We start from the raw sequence: 16,678 nt of genomic DNA, 5'->3' as shown, positions 1-16,678 counted from the left end.
ATGCAGTTGTCTTCATTGCTTTTTGCCTTTCATGATGTGAAGAGAGACTTGAAGATATATTTTTACATCTACTACATTTAATAATGCATAATGAAGACTCCAGTGAAATCATACTTTTACTAAATAGAAAACTAACAATTACAACACAATGCTTATAAAATACTTATAGCTACAATGAAGAGCTTCAAAGTGTTAACAGGATGTCACCACAGTGGGCATGGCAAACACTCGCCATTAATTCTCCACTGTTCCTTCTTGGATTATGGCTTGAGCCAAATTATGAGTAAGAGCAACTCTGATTTCCTTTTCTTTATCCAAGAATGATACATGTGCTGCTTCGTTCTCGGTCTGATCCTTATCTCTGAAAAGAGAAAGCCAATTTAAGTACATATAATTTCATATTTGATGACAATGGTCAGACTGTTTTCCTGAAAGGCACAGAAGTCAGTTCTAACTTTTTGTATAAACAATTATTTTATATGAAACTGTCAAAACTAATGACAAATTATGAATCAATACATTCTGAAACACTGATCAGCATTATTTTCACAAGGGAATGCTAACTAACCTGGTAGTGTTAGTGAGTGTGTCAAGGATGTACATTAGTTCGTAAGTTTGTTCGGAGGAGATAACCGGCTCCTTTGCCTTCAGGAGGGGCAAGGCATCCAGCAATAACACGGGCCAAAAGCTGAAAATATTGCAACATTTTTAGAAATATAACCGCTGATGTTAGTTTAAACCAGGGAGATTTGCATTCATCACTTTTTTTCTGAGAGAGAGAGAGAGAGAGAGAGAGAGAGAGAGAGTCTAACCTTGAAAAAACAGGAACTGATCTGAAGGTAGGATAAATTTATTATGAGGAACCCTAGCTTTGGTATGAATCCATGTTCAGACCATTGCACTTCCACACTTTTCTAACACTATCACTCAAGTCATAAGCTCACTAAATCCTAAAAATTTTTGGTTACCATTCAGTCTGACAATAGACATTTTTCCCATTCATTGCCATTATATTCCAATAATACTGAAGAGATTCAAATAACAAGAATTGGTATTAAATTCAAAATTGGAATGGGGCTGAAGTTTAGATCCAGAATAGTCTTGGAAAGGTAACAAGAAAAAAAGGAAAAAACTTAATAAAGAAAGTAAAAAGAAAAAATACTGTGGTTATATATTCATCAGTTTTTTTTGTACACCCAGACAAACAGCTTCATGACTTACTACTCAGGTGCAAGTCTGGATGAGATGAGTGAGACAAGGAGTGCTGCTGCCTCCTCATAGCGGCCCTCCTGGTACATGACGTGGAACTCTCGATACTTCCCTGCACCAACCATCAGGACATTAGTGAAGGGAAATATCACACCATATATGTAACACTCACTTTGAAAATATTCATATATACATACACCAAGAATGTCTCCCCCCAAAAATTATAAGCCAAAATTATATGCCAGTTTCACACACCTCTCTTGTCCCTTGGCACTGACAAAGAAGAAAACTATTTCTACCCTCAATTTATGGGAATATCTTGTACATCTATGACAATACAAACAAAAATTTATAAACAGAATACCATAAATAACATAATTAGAGGTTTTATACAAATATGTGTATATCAATAGTCATGTCTTCACAAGTAATAGAAATGCCTACTTCTCCATAGTGATTAAACAAACATTCCATAACCTACTAACACTGACAAAGACTGAGGTGGGAGTTAGGTTCAGATGAAGTGGTGTGCCTTGAATAGCATTATGTACTTCTAATTCCTGATGTAGTGTCACTCACCTAGGAATGTGAGGGTGTCGGACAGCAGCATGGCAGGCCCTAAATGATCCAGCAGTGTGGAAGATTCAAAATGCCCATCCGACATATATTTGTGGAGAATCTGTAATATTAAGGTGCACATTTTATGGTGTGATGTTACCTTACTGGGGAATGACCTATAATGTGACCTGCATGGTGATAATAAATATTAATAAGGAACCTTGAAAATAGACAAGAAATTGTCATATATTTGAGAGAGAGAGAGAGAGAGAGAGAGAGAGAGAGAGAGAGAGAGAGAGAGAGAGAGAGAGAGATATATTGATGAAAGTGCAGCATGACACAAACAAACTTGCTAATCACTGGATTTTTGTCTTCCTGTACTAGTCTTTGAAGGTCTACAATTTCATTTTTCTTCTTTTAACTGAGGGTAATTTAGTATGAAGTGGGCTAGATGACATAATGGGTAAATTTCATCCACAGCACAGTTGGCAGAAAATAAACAATGCCAAAAAAGTGGGCTCCCGATCTCTCTCTCTAGTATTTCCTCCACGAAGTACTTGTTCACGTTGCAGATTAGAATTAGAATTAGGCCTTAGACTAGCCGTGAGGGTGGCCACATGGCAAGTTTGCAGCATGGCAATACTCTTTAGTGAGACTGCATCAGCTGCAAGCCTGTGAGGTACTGGCACTTGGTAGGGTCGCACTTCTTTGCTAAGATGCAACATTTAGAATGAAGCACTCACCTTAGTTTTTACTTCAGTGGAGATGTAGAACAAAAGTTAGAAGAGTTTTGGAATCCCACCAATTTATATAGAAATAGGAGAGAAAGAAAGACAGGGACAGGGTAAGGAGGGTTAGAGAAAGAAGGCAAGCCTGTGATCTATGGTGCGGTGGCAATAGTGTGGAAGTAGTCTACTCTGATCTTGACGATTACTTGTCTTCCTTCCCTCCTTTGTCACCTCAGCAAGGTCCTTCAGGCGTTATTAAATATTTGTTAAGGATGCCACTGAACCACATGGAAATCAGCCATTACACCAAACATGAAGCTATATCTTTAATTCATCTATTCTTGGTAAGACAAATCTTTATTACTGTACAGTTCTCAAATAATAACAAAATCTTATTTCAACAGTGAGTGCAGTATAAGATAGTTTAAATTAACAAAATATATCTTGCATTACTAAAAGAATAGGTTACCAAAAAGGAGAAATGGGCAGTTTAAGGGTCTTGCAGACAAACCACTCTCAGTAACGGACAGCCCCTCACCCTTGAAGTGTTCGTTATCATGAGGCACCACTATATATGTATGTATGTATATGTATACACACACACACACACACACACACACACACCCATATATACAGTCAACTTGATTAACGAGGGGGTTACGTTCCTGGAGACGTTGTGCTTTTCACACATAATTTTTCTCTAGAAAACAATGGTAATAGAAAGGGTAATGTTCCTGGCCACTGGAAAAATCTGCCTATTTTTGGGATTTTGTTAATCAAAACTTAAAAAAAAAAAAAAAAAAAATAATAATAATAATACCTCACAAGATCACAAAAAGAATAAAAACATGTGTTCTCATCAACACATCTTTCTTGTCTGGAAATTTGAAAATTATTAATTCAACGTGACTTGTATGAGTTTATATGCCAAGAATTTTATCCCCTATTCACACATATTTTTAACATGTTTATCGAAATTATCCATGAGTATAATTTGGTGATGGTTGATAGCAGTGTTTGTTTACCATCATCTCAGCTGATTGAGCCTTGCAGCCCAGACTATGCTTCCACCACAGGTAATGTAGAAAACTTTATGAAGAGAACCAATCCTATTACTGCTGCAAAGCATGATTTATTAATAGACTTGGTGAGCCTGGAAAAGTGCTTCTAAATTAAAGCAAAGATGGCTGTATAATGGCCTTAACACGGGAGAGAATTGTCGCTTCCTTCAACTGTGCAGGCTATGGGAAGAGGACAGTCCTCCAGCTCTCAACATAAATGGGTTCTTATTGAGCAATAAAGACATAAAACTGATCGTAAGCTGAGTAGAATTCTGATCGAAAACTTGGGAGGAGATGCAGTGATTGATGCTGGCGGCAGCGATGTTGTTGTTGTTCTTGGGTTTGGTTTCAATCACAATTTTTGTTAGCTATTTAAACAATAACCTATATATTTTCATGTTTTTAAAATCAATTAGTTAAAAAAAACTAATAATAATAGGTATTTAGGCATGGGTCTTGGTTCATCTTTGCAGTGAAGGTAAATCCTGCCTGATCGTTGCCTTCCCAAGCTGTGGGAAGGCAGTGTTCTCTCTTGAGAATACCAATCTCTCCTGTATGATATCCTTTAACTGACAAAGGTGGAAGGTATTGTTTAAGAATCCGGCCAAGAGCATCTCAGGTGGTTCCCCCAGATGCAGAGAGGGTGTGTGTGGTGTCAATGAGTCGCGTTAACCCATGTTGAATTGAATAAATTGTGTTATTTAATCGTATCTCCTTAAATACCAAATCACATTAAATAAAAATTGCGTTATTCAAACTTGCATTAATTGAGAGTTGACTATATATATATATATATATATATATATATATATATATATATATATATATATATATATATATATATATATATATATATAGAATATAAGCTCCCTACCTGATGTGCAACATGTGAGGTGAAGGCTGCATCCTTTGACCGCACTCCCCACCAGATAGCAGCTCCGAGGCGCCCTTGAGAGAGTGCCCGTCGCCCCATCACACGACACACACTCACAACTGTAAATAGAAGCACTTTCTCAAAGAAAAGGATTCTTTTAATTAATAGTTTAAGTTCAGAGTCAAGGATTAACATTCAGAAAACTCACTCACTCTCTCTCTATAACAATTTTTCATCTTTAGCAATCCCCCTTGCCCCACAAGTGTTTGTTGTATCCAGGGTTAACTGTAATTCACGAAAGATTGAACTGGTGATGACATCAACTCTGAAGACTCCCTCATTAGTTTGGTTAGGTTAGAAAAAATCTTTGAATAAGCAAAACTGAATAATGAACAGCAAATATGTATGAGAACTGTATAAAACAGTACCATCCTTGGAAACTTTCAATGATCTTTAGTAAGATCCATGTTGGGTTATCACTACTCACCCACTCCTTCAAACTCCCTCTCACTGGCCATCTGGATTATCTTCTGGGCACAGCGATCACTTGTGATAGGAAGCCGCTGCAGTGCTTCCTGGGCCATGGCCACACCACGAGGGCCACAATGGTCTAGGTAGAGAATGGCCACTTGCCACAAGCTGGAGTGGCCAGCCAGCATTTCTGCATAGTCCAGCAGCAAATACTCTCTAAGTGGTGGCAGGATCCTGCACAGAGGTACATAATTTCCTTAATCAATTTATCTAAATTAATAGAAAAACATGATTAACTATGGGTGTGAAGCATGAGTTGAATAGTCACTTACTTCTGGCTGGAGTTACACCTGAAGTTGGAGGCAATGAAAATATTTCTGACTCAAACTCCTCTCAGAATTGATTCCTGCATAAATGATTTGGGTACAGTGCTGCCCTGGTTTGACCAAATCATTGGAAATCTTAACAAATTTGATGGAAAATTGATTTGCATGAGCACTCTTGTGTGAATTGATGGTGTTTTCATATGAATATCAATTTAGCATTTTTATCTTGATGTAGTATTTTGTCAGGTTTCATAAGAACTAGCAAGCAGATTACTGAGATGAAGAGCATCTTGCAGAATTCAATGTTCAGTATCCACTATTGAATTGCAGAAAAAAGGAGGAGGAGGCAGCTTGAGTCAGTATTGAGCTCATAAATTTGAAGTCTCCTGGGTTCAGAGATGGAATTTTTAAGCCAGACCTCACACCTCTGGTATCAACAGTCTGAAGAATTATCTTTCAAGAAAATTACAGACATGCTTTTGGAATCCTTTAAAGATTATTTATGCAAATACAACTTCAAGGCTAATATAATCTGTTGGTGTTCTTTGGTCAACTCACTGGTTTTTGCCCTTGTGCTGCACAGTATGGTAGAGCAAGTCTGTGAGGTGAGTGGTGAACCATGGGTTGTCCATCACCTGCTGGCACTCCTTGATCACCTGTACAATACACACTGTTGTCAAAATACTAATCAACCTGCTATAAGCATAAGTATATCAAAATTTTTTACTTTAAAAGAGTTTCCAAACTGTCATACTATCACATTTCCTCAAGTATTCCTATTCTATATAGGTGAGCAGTAGCCGGCAATAAGGTTGTGCTATGGTGTTTGCACAAGTAGGAAACACTGCATTTGTGCAGCACCTGCACTGTATGAAAACATCCATCCCTCTGTAGTGCAGGACACACCTGGTACATGTCTGCCTCCATGGCAGCCAGCAGCACGTGGTCCAGTGCTGTGATCACTTGCTGGTCTTGCATGCGCACGATGGCGTCCTGACTGGCGTTAGAGAGGTGGAACAACTTGACGGTGGGTTTGGTGAAGAGGAGAGTGGATACCATCAAGTGGTACCAGGTGTCCATCAAGTTCATTAACTTAGATATGGTTTCTAAATCTCCACAGAGGATCTGTAAATAATAACTGGGTACAAGAGGATATTCTTTGATGGTGAGCTATTCCACAATGGTGATTTTATTGTATTTGCTGCAATGCTACAACAACCAAACTACGAGTATAGTTCAACACACATACACACAGCATTACCTTGCAGATTGTTTGCAAGCTATGGGAGTTGGCAAAGTGGCCTTCCTCCAGGCGCCGCTCACACTCGCTCTGCCAGTGTTGCCATCGAGCCTCAAAGTCTCCTATAGACACTCCCCCATACACCTGGTGGTGCAGCAAAGGGTTCATTAAGATGTCTGGTAAGATCTCTAGCATTGTGATTATACTCATTACAACCAGGCCAGTGGACTCATGATTAATTGCAAGGAATGAGATTAACAGCATTGGAAGAGAGAAGAGAAAGGGAAGACTTGAGAACAATGTACCCTATAGAAAAGATATAAAAACAAGTTTTTGGAGATGCACATGTATGAGAAGACATACAAGAAGATTAAGGAAAGTAAATGTCTCAGTGAAATCAAGAAATATAGTTTCCTGTATCAATGAACTGAACTCTGGAATAGTTTAAATGAGAAGGTAGTTACACTTGTCAATGTGAGCAAAGTCAAAGAGAAATCAGATAACTATAAACATGGAAACAACAAATGAGCTTTGGCTAAGACCCTGCACAATACAACTAAGTAAATACCACTAGGTAAACACACAAACACAAAAAACAGAACATTTTTATCAACGGTGACTCCACTCCAGTGTCACCAAATTGCCTCTGATTCTGAATGACTCCACAGATATGATTATAAATTTCTGTAATTTTTTTTTGTCTTCAGATGATAATTTGTATCCTTATATATTCTGTATTTCATTTTCACATTTTCCATTCTTGGAGATAATGTACAGAATTCATCAATTTGTTTCCCAACTTAAAGAATGTGGCATAGCATCATTCCCTGCTTGACGTTACTATTTCAAGTATTCCTACATTCATCCTCCATACTCCTACATAGACTGCATAATACCACACCTGTCCCACACAATCCAAGAGTGTTACAACGACTCCAATGCTGTACACCCAATGTGCAAACCCAAGTTCAACCTAATACTCACCTGGAAAAATGGCATCTTCCGCAGTAACTCATCAATGGAGAGGAAAGGGTCTGTGTCAGCACTGGGGTGGTTAGACAGCATGAGTCGAGCATCATCCAGCTTCCCTTGCAGCACTGACCCATACACCTGAGGACCAAGATAACACTCTTCAAGGTCATATGCTACAGGGTAAGATTCATTATGAATAAGTTACACATTTTTATCTTTCATCTTGTTCACTAATAATGTTAGCATGAAGATAGTAGATGTTATTCCTTAGGCTGATTAGTGAGGCTAGAGTGAAGGGATAGACTCACAGCAAGAGAAAAGGTCACAAAAAATAGAAGGATGTGTTCTTGAGGTAAACTGTTTAGTTATGAAGTAATGCTATGCAAACTAATTCATGGATAAGGGTGACTGGAAATATTATTTGTATTTCTATTCCTACAATACATCCTGACTGAGCTCTATCCTTTAAGGGAAGACAACAGGATAGGAAATAGATTAAAAGATGAAGTGAATAGGGAAGTACTGACAGTATTCCAGTAGTCAGGGTGCAGGTGTGGGCGGTCACTCTGCAGCACCACTTCCTTCTTTCTGTCATGCTGGGGGAAATGCAGCTGGATCCACTTCACTAATTGGTTCAGCAGATGACCATCTGGAGAAAAATCTTATTATAAAACCAGTAGACAATACTGAAACAATCTGTAGAATCAACCACCAATGCAATATGTACTGTGGTCCAACAGCAACTGATCAACATTTAACTCTACCACTGTCATTCACCAGACTTGGATATCAACATACTTAGCATTCTCACACTCACTTCCCAAAAACACCTTTCACATAAATATTGAACAACTATAAGGATGCCATACAACTTTATCTAATAACTTCTCAATTAAAACTCTCATATCTCATAATTTTCCCATATCATTTCTGGCTACAATTACATAATTAATCATTGTTCTGTTGACCATCCCTCCATCCCTTTCTCATGCAAGTATGTTTATAAATATCCTTCTTAAACATTGCCAGTGGCCATCTCTTGCAATACAAATAAGTTTGTCCCTTAGTTGCTGGCAAGAGAAAATGATTTACATGTAGTACACATCTAGTGTCATCTAATCATTACAAGAGCAGTATGTATAAAACAAGGAAAATTTAAGACTGTTCTTGAAAAGAACATACACATCTTTGATGCCACAGAAAAACACAGGAACACTGGCTCTACCCACAAATACTTCTTAAACCACCATAAGCATCGTGATTCTCTCCTCACCTGACATAGTATCAATAAAGAGCAGCTCCACTAAGCTCAGAATCAGCTCCATCTTGTACAGTATGTCTTGCAGGATGACCAAATCCTCTTGTGTTTCATTTTGCTTCTCGTTTTCATTCACCTGCTGCAGGTTTTCTGTGTCCTGTTGGCATGCCTGAATGATGGACCTGCAATGTCCAGATAACATCCAACACTCAATATCATTATTTAGTATTGGCATGAAACCTATCCATCTCAAATACTGCATCACCAGCTGCAGAAAAGTAAAATAGACAATGGCAAGCAGGTCATTAGCCCAGCACTACAAATGAGATGAACTGTCTTTGATGTGGCATGACAGTGCAAAAAAAAAAAAAAAATAAAAAAATAAAAAAAATAATAAAAAAAAAAATAAAAAAATAAATAAATAAAAATAAATAAATAAATAAAAAAAAAAAAAATTATATGTATATCAGAACATTTTGTTTGAATTGATGAATGTGGTATAAGATGAATGCATTTATTTTTGTCAATACTTTTAAGGCTTCATAAATGCTTAACTCGAAAATAGTAATGTTGATGACAAGTAATACGACCTTACTTGCTGATCTCTAAATACATACTTGAAAGTCAATTACGTTTGACTGATATACTGACTTTACTAATTCCCACCAGGAATCCTTCAGGTTGGGTCTCACATCTAATCTCTATATTATCTCCATCTTTGTTTATCTGTTGCAGACTCCATCAGCCTTCTCCAACTTTTCTCTTCATTCATCCTTATGTTATACAAGTACTTAGTACTCTTCTTTTAAGAAAAGTATGCCTTGATATAATTTTTGACAAAGGAAGGTTCTCTATCAATACATTCCAGACACACCACTAGTACTCTGTCAAAGTGCCTAAAGACTTGATCTTGATGATCTTTCCATCAATATTCAATGCATAAAAAAAGTTAATGCCCTACATGTAATAAATTCCCAATTATTATTTGCATAAAGTAATATATACTGATAGTTAAGCATTAAGATATGTACAGTGCTTTTTCATTGTTTTGAGTAAATGAGCAAATAACATGACAAGGGAGCTCTCCCAATGGTGGGCATCTTCCTTTCCTGAGAATATAATGGAACCAGGAAGAAATAGTAGTAGTAGTAGTGGTAGTAGTTGTAGTGTGAGAGAGAGAGAGAGAGAGAGAGAGAGAGAGAGAGAGAGAGAGAGAGAGAGAGAGAGAGAGAGAGAGAGAGAGAGAGAGAGAGAGAGAGAGAGAGAGAGAGAGAGAGAGAGAGAGAGAGAGAGAGAGAGAGAGAGAGAGAGAGAGAAAAAACAAAAAACAAACAAAGCCGGTCACTTCACGTAAACAATCTAACCCAACCCACCTGTACTCTCGACACTTCTTGACCAGTACAGCATTGTGTCGGTCTGGCTCTGCCTCAGCTACAGCTATCTGCAGCGAGAGGAATGTTCCCACTGACTCATTGATCAGTTTCCGTGCCTGTCGTCCCCAAAGCCATGACGATGGCTCCATCTGGAACAGCTTGACTGTCCTTTGTGCACCTGACTCAGATGCTACAGTAAAATAATGAAATGTTACATAAAGCATTAATTCAAAGCATGATCTATGCCTAAATACTTAAGTAACACAATGGGAAGAAAACAAATTTAAGTTCTTGCACACTTCATTTCTTAAATCAACCACCATCATACATCCACCAACTGTCCATAGCTACTGCATCGATGTCATGAAAATGCTTTTCTAGTTCTCTCTCTCTCTCTCTCTCTCTCTCTCTCTCTCTCTCTCTCTCTCTCAAAAAAAAAAAAAAAAAAAAAAAAAAAAAAAAAAAAAAAAGCCAGCAACCACTTTTTCATTAACTTAACTCTCCAGTCTAGCATTATTTCTATTTAACATTTATTTTTTGCCAGCATATCTTGCTTTTCTAAACTGTCTTACTCCTATATGCTATCCATGAAATCACTGGAATAATCTTGGTATCCTGAGGCATCAAGAATTCTCTGCCAACATGCAACCAGATACAAACATAAAGACATGAGGGTATTCTTACTGTTGGTGTAGTTTGTGCGCTCCTGCTGGGGGAAGAGCATGATGGAGCTGAGACTGAATGTTTTCCCACACATTCTGCCATTCATCAAACTGTCTGGGATGGTCTGTTGCCGGCCATACAAGGTGGTAGGAGTAAATATGATTGCACAATTGAGAGATGCACTAAATTTGTTAAGGAAATTACACAAATTCAAAAGATCTACATTTTCATTGTGATATGAAACAATTAACAGCACTAGGAGTATTGCATGAAATTTTTATAAGCATCTACAAGAAACAAAGGATAAAAATAATTAATTTTGCGATTTCTAATCAATTTAAAAGGTTGGAAGTGGCTGCACAAGAAAGAATGAAATATCTGAAGAGTGATCACCAATTTCAGAGATATGCGCTAAACTGCAGTAAAAGGATTAATATACAGCAGTGATTTGACAAAGGAAGGTACAAACTTTCAAAATCTAACAGTGTCTTTGTTTTCCCTGCCTGACCTGCACTCCATAGCTTGATGTACAGTGACTCACAAAACTATCTTTAATGAATAAGGTTTACATTCTGAAGACAATAGAGGATGTCATTTGACATGTTTGGCAGCCCTGCACACTAGGGATGGTTGTTGTATATCATGACCTGGGAAACAGATTGGCACATCAGCATCATGTCTAGCCAAGCACACCAAGCTTACCCATGCAGATGTCATGTTGTTTATTAGGGCACAGTTTGTACTGCACTTTAAAGAAAGTGTTGGGAGTTAATGCGCATTAAGAAGAAATAGAGAAAATGCAAGTATTATACGAAACTGTAGATTTATTAGTCATATCAAAGAGGCAGTACAGTGAGATAATGTAGAAATTTTGGAAGACAAAGAAAATGTGAATCTCGCACAGTTAGTGTTCCACAGGGCTTGGATTTTTATTAGGTCTAAATTAAGATTAGTTAATGATTCACAGTATAAATGTTACAGAAATGATCATCTACTGATTTTCAGACAATGTCTATTTTCAGACATTTTTTTTTATCATGGTCCACAGTATAAAGGGATTAACAATGAAATTAATCAACAGAATAAATCTTAAATCAACCTAACCTAACTCTTGGAGAGAAATGCTGTTAGGTTAATGTTAATCAACTTATATGTTTTATTATTTTTTTTTCTTTATGAAGGGAAGAGAGCCAGCCAAAAAAAAAAAAAAAAAAAAAAAAAAAAAAAAAAAAAAAGCCCACTTGAGTGTTGGCTCTTTACAAAGAGAAAAACGTCAGCCAAAATTAGGGAGCAAATGCCTCGATACCTCCCTCTTAAAAGAAGACAAGTCGTAGGAAGTCAGAAATATAGTTGCAGAGAAGGAGTTCCAGAGTTTACCAGTGAAAGGTATGAATGATTGTGAATACTGGTTAACTCTTGCATTAGAGAGTTGGACAGAATAGGGATGAGAGGAAGAAGAAAGCCTTGTGCAGTGAGGCCACAGGATGGGAGGCATGCAGTTAGCAAGATCAGTAGAACAGTTAGCATGAAAATAGCGATAAAAGATAGAAAGAGACACAACATTTTGGCAGTGAAAAAGAGGCTGAAGGCAGTTATTCAGAGGAGGGGAGTTGATGAGACGAAAAGCTTTTGATTCCACCCTATCTAGCAAAACTGTGTGACTGGAACCCCCCGAAACATGCGAAGAGTGCTCCATACAAGGGCGGATAAGGCCCTTTTATAGAGTAAGCAGTTGGAGGGGCGAGAAAAACTGGTGGAGACGCCTCAGAATGCCTAACTTTATAGAAGCTTTTTTTAGCAAGAGATGAGATGTGAAGTTTCCAGTTAAGATTTTGAGTAAAGGACAGACCAAGGATATTCAGTGTGGATTGAAAACTACTAGATTTTTCTTGCTCCAATCAGAAATCTTAGAAAGATCGGAAGTCAGGCGTTCTATGGTGTCCCTTCGTGATCTGTTGACTTCCTGAAGGGTTGGTCGTCTCTGAAAGGACGTGGAAAGATGTAGGGTGGTATCATCAGCGTAAAAGTGGATAGGGCAAGAAGTTTGGTCGAGGTCATAAATAAATAATAGAAAGAGAGTGGGTGACAGAACAGAACCCTAAGTAACACCACTATTAATATATTTAGGAGAAGAACAGTGGCCATCTACCACAGCAGCAATAGAACAGTCGGAAAGGAAACTTGAGATAAAGTTGCAGAAAGAAGGATAGAACCCGTAGGAGGGCAGTTTTGAAATCAAAGCTTTATGCCAGACTCTATCAAAAGCTTTTGATATGTCTAATGCTACAGCAAAAGTTTCACCGAAATCTCTAAAAGAGGATGACCAAGACTCAGTTAGGAAAGCCAGATCACCAGTAGAGAGACCTTGACGGAAGCCATACTGGTGATCAGACAGAAGATTGTGAAGTGACAGATGTTTGAGAATCTTCCTATTCAGGATAGATTCAAAAACTTTAGACAAGCAAGAGATTAAAGCTATAGGATGGTAGTTTGAGGGGTTAGAATGGTCACCCTTTTTAGGAACAGGCTGAATGTAAGCAAACTTCCAGCAAGAAGGAAAGGTAGAAGTTGATAGACAAAGTTGGAAGAATTTGGCCAGGCAAGGTGCAAGCACGGAAGCACAGTTTTTGAGAACAATAAGAGGGACCCCATCAGGTCCATAAGTCTTCCGAGGGTTTAGGCCAGCGAGGGCATGGAAAACATCATGACGAAGAATTTTAATTGTAGACATGAAATAGTAGGAGGGAGGAGGAGAGGGAGGGACAAACCCAGGATCATCCAAGGTGGAGCTGTGAGCAAAGGTTTGAGAGAAGAGTTCAGCTTTAGAGACAGAAGAGATGGTAGTGGTTCCATCAGGATGAAATAAAGGAGGGAAAGATGAAGTGAAGCTATTGGACATGCTCTTGGCTAGATGCCAGAAGTCTCGAGGGTAGTTTGAATTTGAAAGATTTTGACATTTTCTACTTACAAAGGAGTGTTTGGCAAGTTGAAGAACAGACTTAGCATGATTCCAGGCAAAGATATAAAGTGCGAGAGATTCAGAAGATGGAAGGCTCACGTACCTTTTGTGGGCAACCTCTCTATCATGTACAGCATGAGAACAGGCTGAGTTAAACCACGGTTTAGAAGGTTTAGATTGAGAAAAAGAATGAGGAATGTATGCCTCCATGCCAGACACTATCACCTCTGTTATGTGTTCAGCACAAAAAGATGGGTCTCTGACATGGAAGCAGTAATCTTTCTAGGGAAAATCAGCATAATACCTCCTCAGGTCCCCAAAGCTGGCAGAGGCAAAACACCAGAGGCACCTTCACTTTGGGGGATCCTGTGGAGGGATTGGAGAAATAGGACAAGATACATAAATGAGATTGTGATCGGAGGAGCCCAGCGGAGATGAAAGGGTGACAGCATAAACAGAAGGATTAGAGGTGAAGAAGAGATCATGAATGTTGGGTGTGTCTCCAAGATGATCAGGAATATGAGTAGGGTGATGCACCAGTTGCTCTAGGTCATGGAGGATAGCAAAGTTGAAGGCTAGATTACCATGATGGTCAGTGTAGGGAGATGAAAGCCAAAGCTGGTGGTGAACATTGAAATCTCCAAGAATGGAAATCTCTGCAAAAGGGTAGAGGGACAGAATGTGCTCCACTTTGGAAGTTGAATAGTTGAATTTACAATATATAGTCAGAGGAATTAGGGGAGAGATAGACAGCACAGATGAATTTAGTTAGAGAGTGACTGTTGAGTCGAAGCCAGAAGGTGGAAAACTCGGAAGATTCAAGAGCGTGGGCACAAGAGCAAGTCAACTCATTGCGTACATAGACGCAACATCCAGCTTTGGAATGAAAATGAGAATAGAGAAAGTAGGAGGGGACAGAGAAGGGGCTACTGTCAGTTGCCTCAGACAGCTGTGTTTCAGGGAGGAAAAGATGAGATTTAATAGAGGAGAGGTGGTGTTCCACAGATTGAATATTAGATCTAAGGCCACGTGAATGTTGCAGAAGTTAATGTAGAAAAAGTTGAGGGAAATATCAAGGCATTTGTGGTCGTCAATGAGAGAGGCGTTCGACCTGAGGACATTTTTGGTCATCTTCCCAGAAGGGGACTCCGAGGCATGGTTTGGAGTACCCATTTTTCATTTAAATTTAGATTTTCAAGTGAAGGGTGTATGTATGGTAAGTGCATGTAGTTTTGTGTAAAGAAGGAGAGTTGTCTTTAGAAGGCAAGCTGTGACTGCCCCCTTGAGTTGTGAGACACACAGGGAAACGTTCAGCGAGATCACAACTAGCTTTAATGGAAGGTTCACAGCACCCCCTGAACTAGTGCTATTAGAACTCGCTGGGAGTAAGTTATCATTTCGGTTTATATATAATATAAACAAATTATATAATATAAAACAAATTATATGATATAATATAAACAAATTTTTAATGACGGTAGGTTTTTCTTAGCAGGGGTAGGGCATTCTCCTATTCCCTGGGAGTGCCATAACCTACAGTTGTAATGATCCAAACTGTGTGAAACTCTCCATGAAGCTTTTTTAACCCCACTAGGATTCACATTTGAACTACACGCTTGAGTTTTGTGCAGGGCCGTAGATGGCATTTCAGTTCCCTACCTGAGGAAGAGGACTGAACCAAGCGGCACCAGCCATATTGGCCTTAACCTGCCTGACAACAACAATTATCTACGTTGTCTACAGAGCCTGTGTCAGCCCTTTAACCAGAATGAACCAGGGGGACACGAAACAGTACCTATGGTCTAGGAGTTTAGGGCTAGCTAAGATGTCTGTTTGGCAGAGATTGCATTGATCAGATCAGAAGAGACACTGGTCAGCATTGGGGGTGCCAAAGGTTGTAGCACCGAGTATTCAGTGTGAGTGCCGTGGGGTCAGTGAAGTGCCTTCAAATATGCGTTATTAGCATCAGCAAGCTGGTTTTGAGTCTGTTCCATTGTCCCTGAGGTGGCCCTGTGACACCATGCCAGCCTCCGTGCCTTACCGCTACCGCTCGCTAACCGCTGTCACCTAGTGCACGGTTGTAGACCGCTACGCAGTGACTTGCGGCAAGGGACACACTGCACGCACCATTCCAGTAGAGTATACGACAACATAAATCAATCTCAGCTGGGGGCAAGTCAGCCAGGCATTCTTCCAATCACTGCTCTCTTCACTCGCCACACACCGACAGTCAGAGTACAGCTCCGCGTGACCACCACCTACTGCCTCAATAAATGTGCCCAATGGGGAGGAGGAGACCCATACGAGTACTAAAAACACAGCATAATTACCCAGATCCGCGCGGTGTCATTTGAAGGGTCCATGGTGCGGTGTGTTGTGACGCAGCGGCTCATCCTCACCCAGGGACGGTCCTCGTGTGCGCCCACAACCACCACCACCACCACCACACAACTTTGCAATCACAACTTTCCATATTGACAATTCCGTTGCTATCATTACTGAACCACATTCTCCACCGCCACAACATCACTAGTCTAACAGGCAAAAAAAAAAAAAAAAAAAAAAAAAAAAATGCTTACCACACCACCTTACAAAACCCTACCATAGATTTAGCGTTTCCACCTTTAAGAAAATTTCCTTATTTCAAGAATTTGTTACACATGGACATTTTTAAGGAACTGTACAAATCTAGATAGAGAAATCTACAGTAGATAAGGAAATCCAGCTTTCTCAACGAATTTTTCTACCTAAGGAAATATCTACGTATGTATGTATATAATGTATGTATGCACTTGACAATAAACCTTTCATAAAAATAACATTCAAAAGACCCACATATATGCCCAAACACATCGCTCGCCTACACTCAAACACAACTAAAACACTTAAAACACTCAAAACTAACCCAAAACACACACAAAACACCATGCAACACCCCAAAATACTAACAAACACACTTAGAACTCACTGGAAACACAACATACAC

The 16,678-nt window shown here is 39.0% G+C and overlaps 1 protein-coding gene across 4 annotated transcripts; it reads right to left on the bottom strand.

Moving 5' to 3' along the window:
• Window positions 1–103: 103 nt before the first annotated feature.
• LOC123506959 (nuclear pore complex protein Nup85-like) lies at window positions 104–16,171 on the bottom strand. 4 transcript variants are annotated; one of them, XM_045259414.1, is made up of 15 exons: window positions 16,023–16,171; window positions 10,755–10,857; window positions 10,071–10,260; window positions 8,713–8,879; window positions 7,967–8,088; window positions 7,452–7,577; window positions 6,489–6,611; window positions 6,134–6,352; window positions 5,786–5,883; window positions 4,918–5,135; window positions 4,431–4,549; window positions 1,789–1,888; window positions 1,222–1,321; window positions 569–688; window positions 104–361 (listed from the first exon to the last, which is right to left on the bottom strand). In XM_045259414.1, the coding sequence occupies exons 1-15, from the start codon at window positions 16,083–16,085 to the stop codon at window positions 235–237; spliced, it is 1,995 nt and encodes a 664-aa protein (XP_045115349.1). In that variant the 5' UTR covers window positions 16,086–16,171; the 3' UTR covers window positions 104–234. The 4 variants fall into 4 exon arrangements, with proteins under 4 accessions (XP_045115349.1, XP_045115350.1, XP_045115351.1 ...); XM_045259415.1 differs by lacking the exon at window positions 16,023–16,171 and adding an exon at window positions 15,734–15,851; XM_045259416.1 differs by lacking the exon at window positions 16,023–16,171 and adding an exon at window positions 15,760–15,840.
• Window positions 16,172–16,678: the final 507 nt, after the last annotated feature.

Source organism: Portunus trituberculatus, chromosome 21 (genome assembly GCF_017591435.1).
Source record: "Portunus trituberculatus isolate SZX2019 chromosome 21, ASM1759143v1, whole genome shotgun sequence".
NCBI lineage: Eukaryota > Metazoa > Arthropoda > Malacostraca > Decapoda > Portunidae > Portunus > Portunus trituberculatus.
The sequence above is the reverse complement of the archived record's forward strand: the minus strand, read 5'-3'. Positions and strand labels throughout refer to the sequence as shown.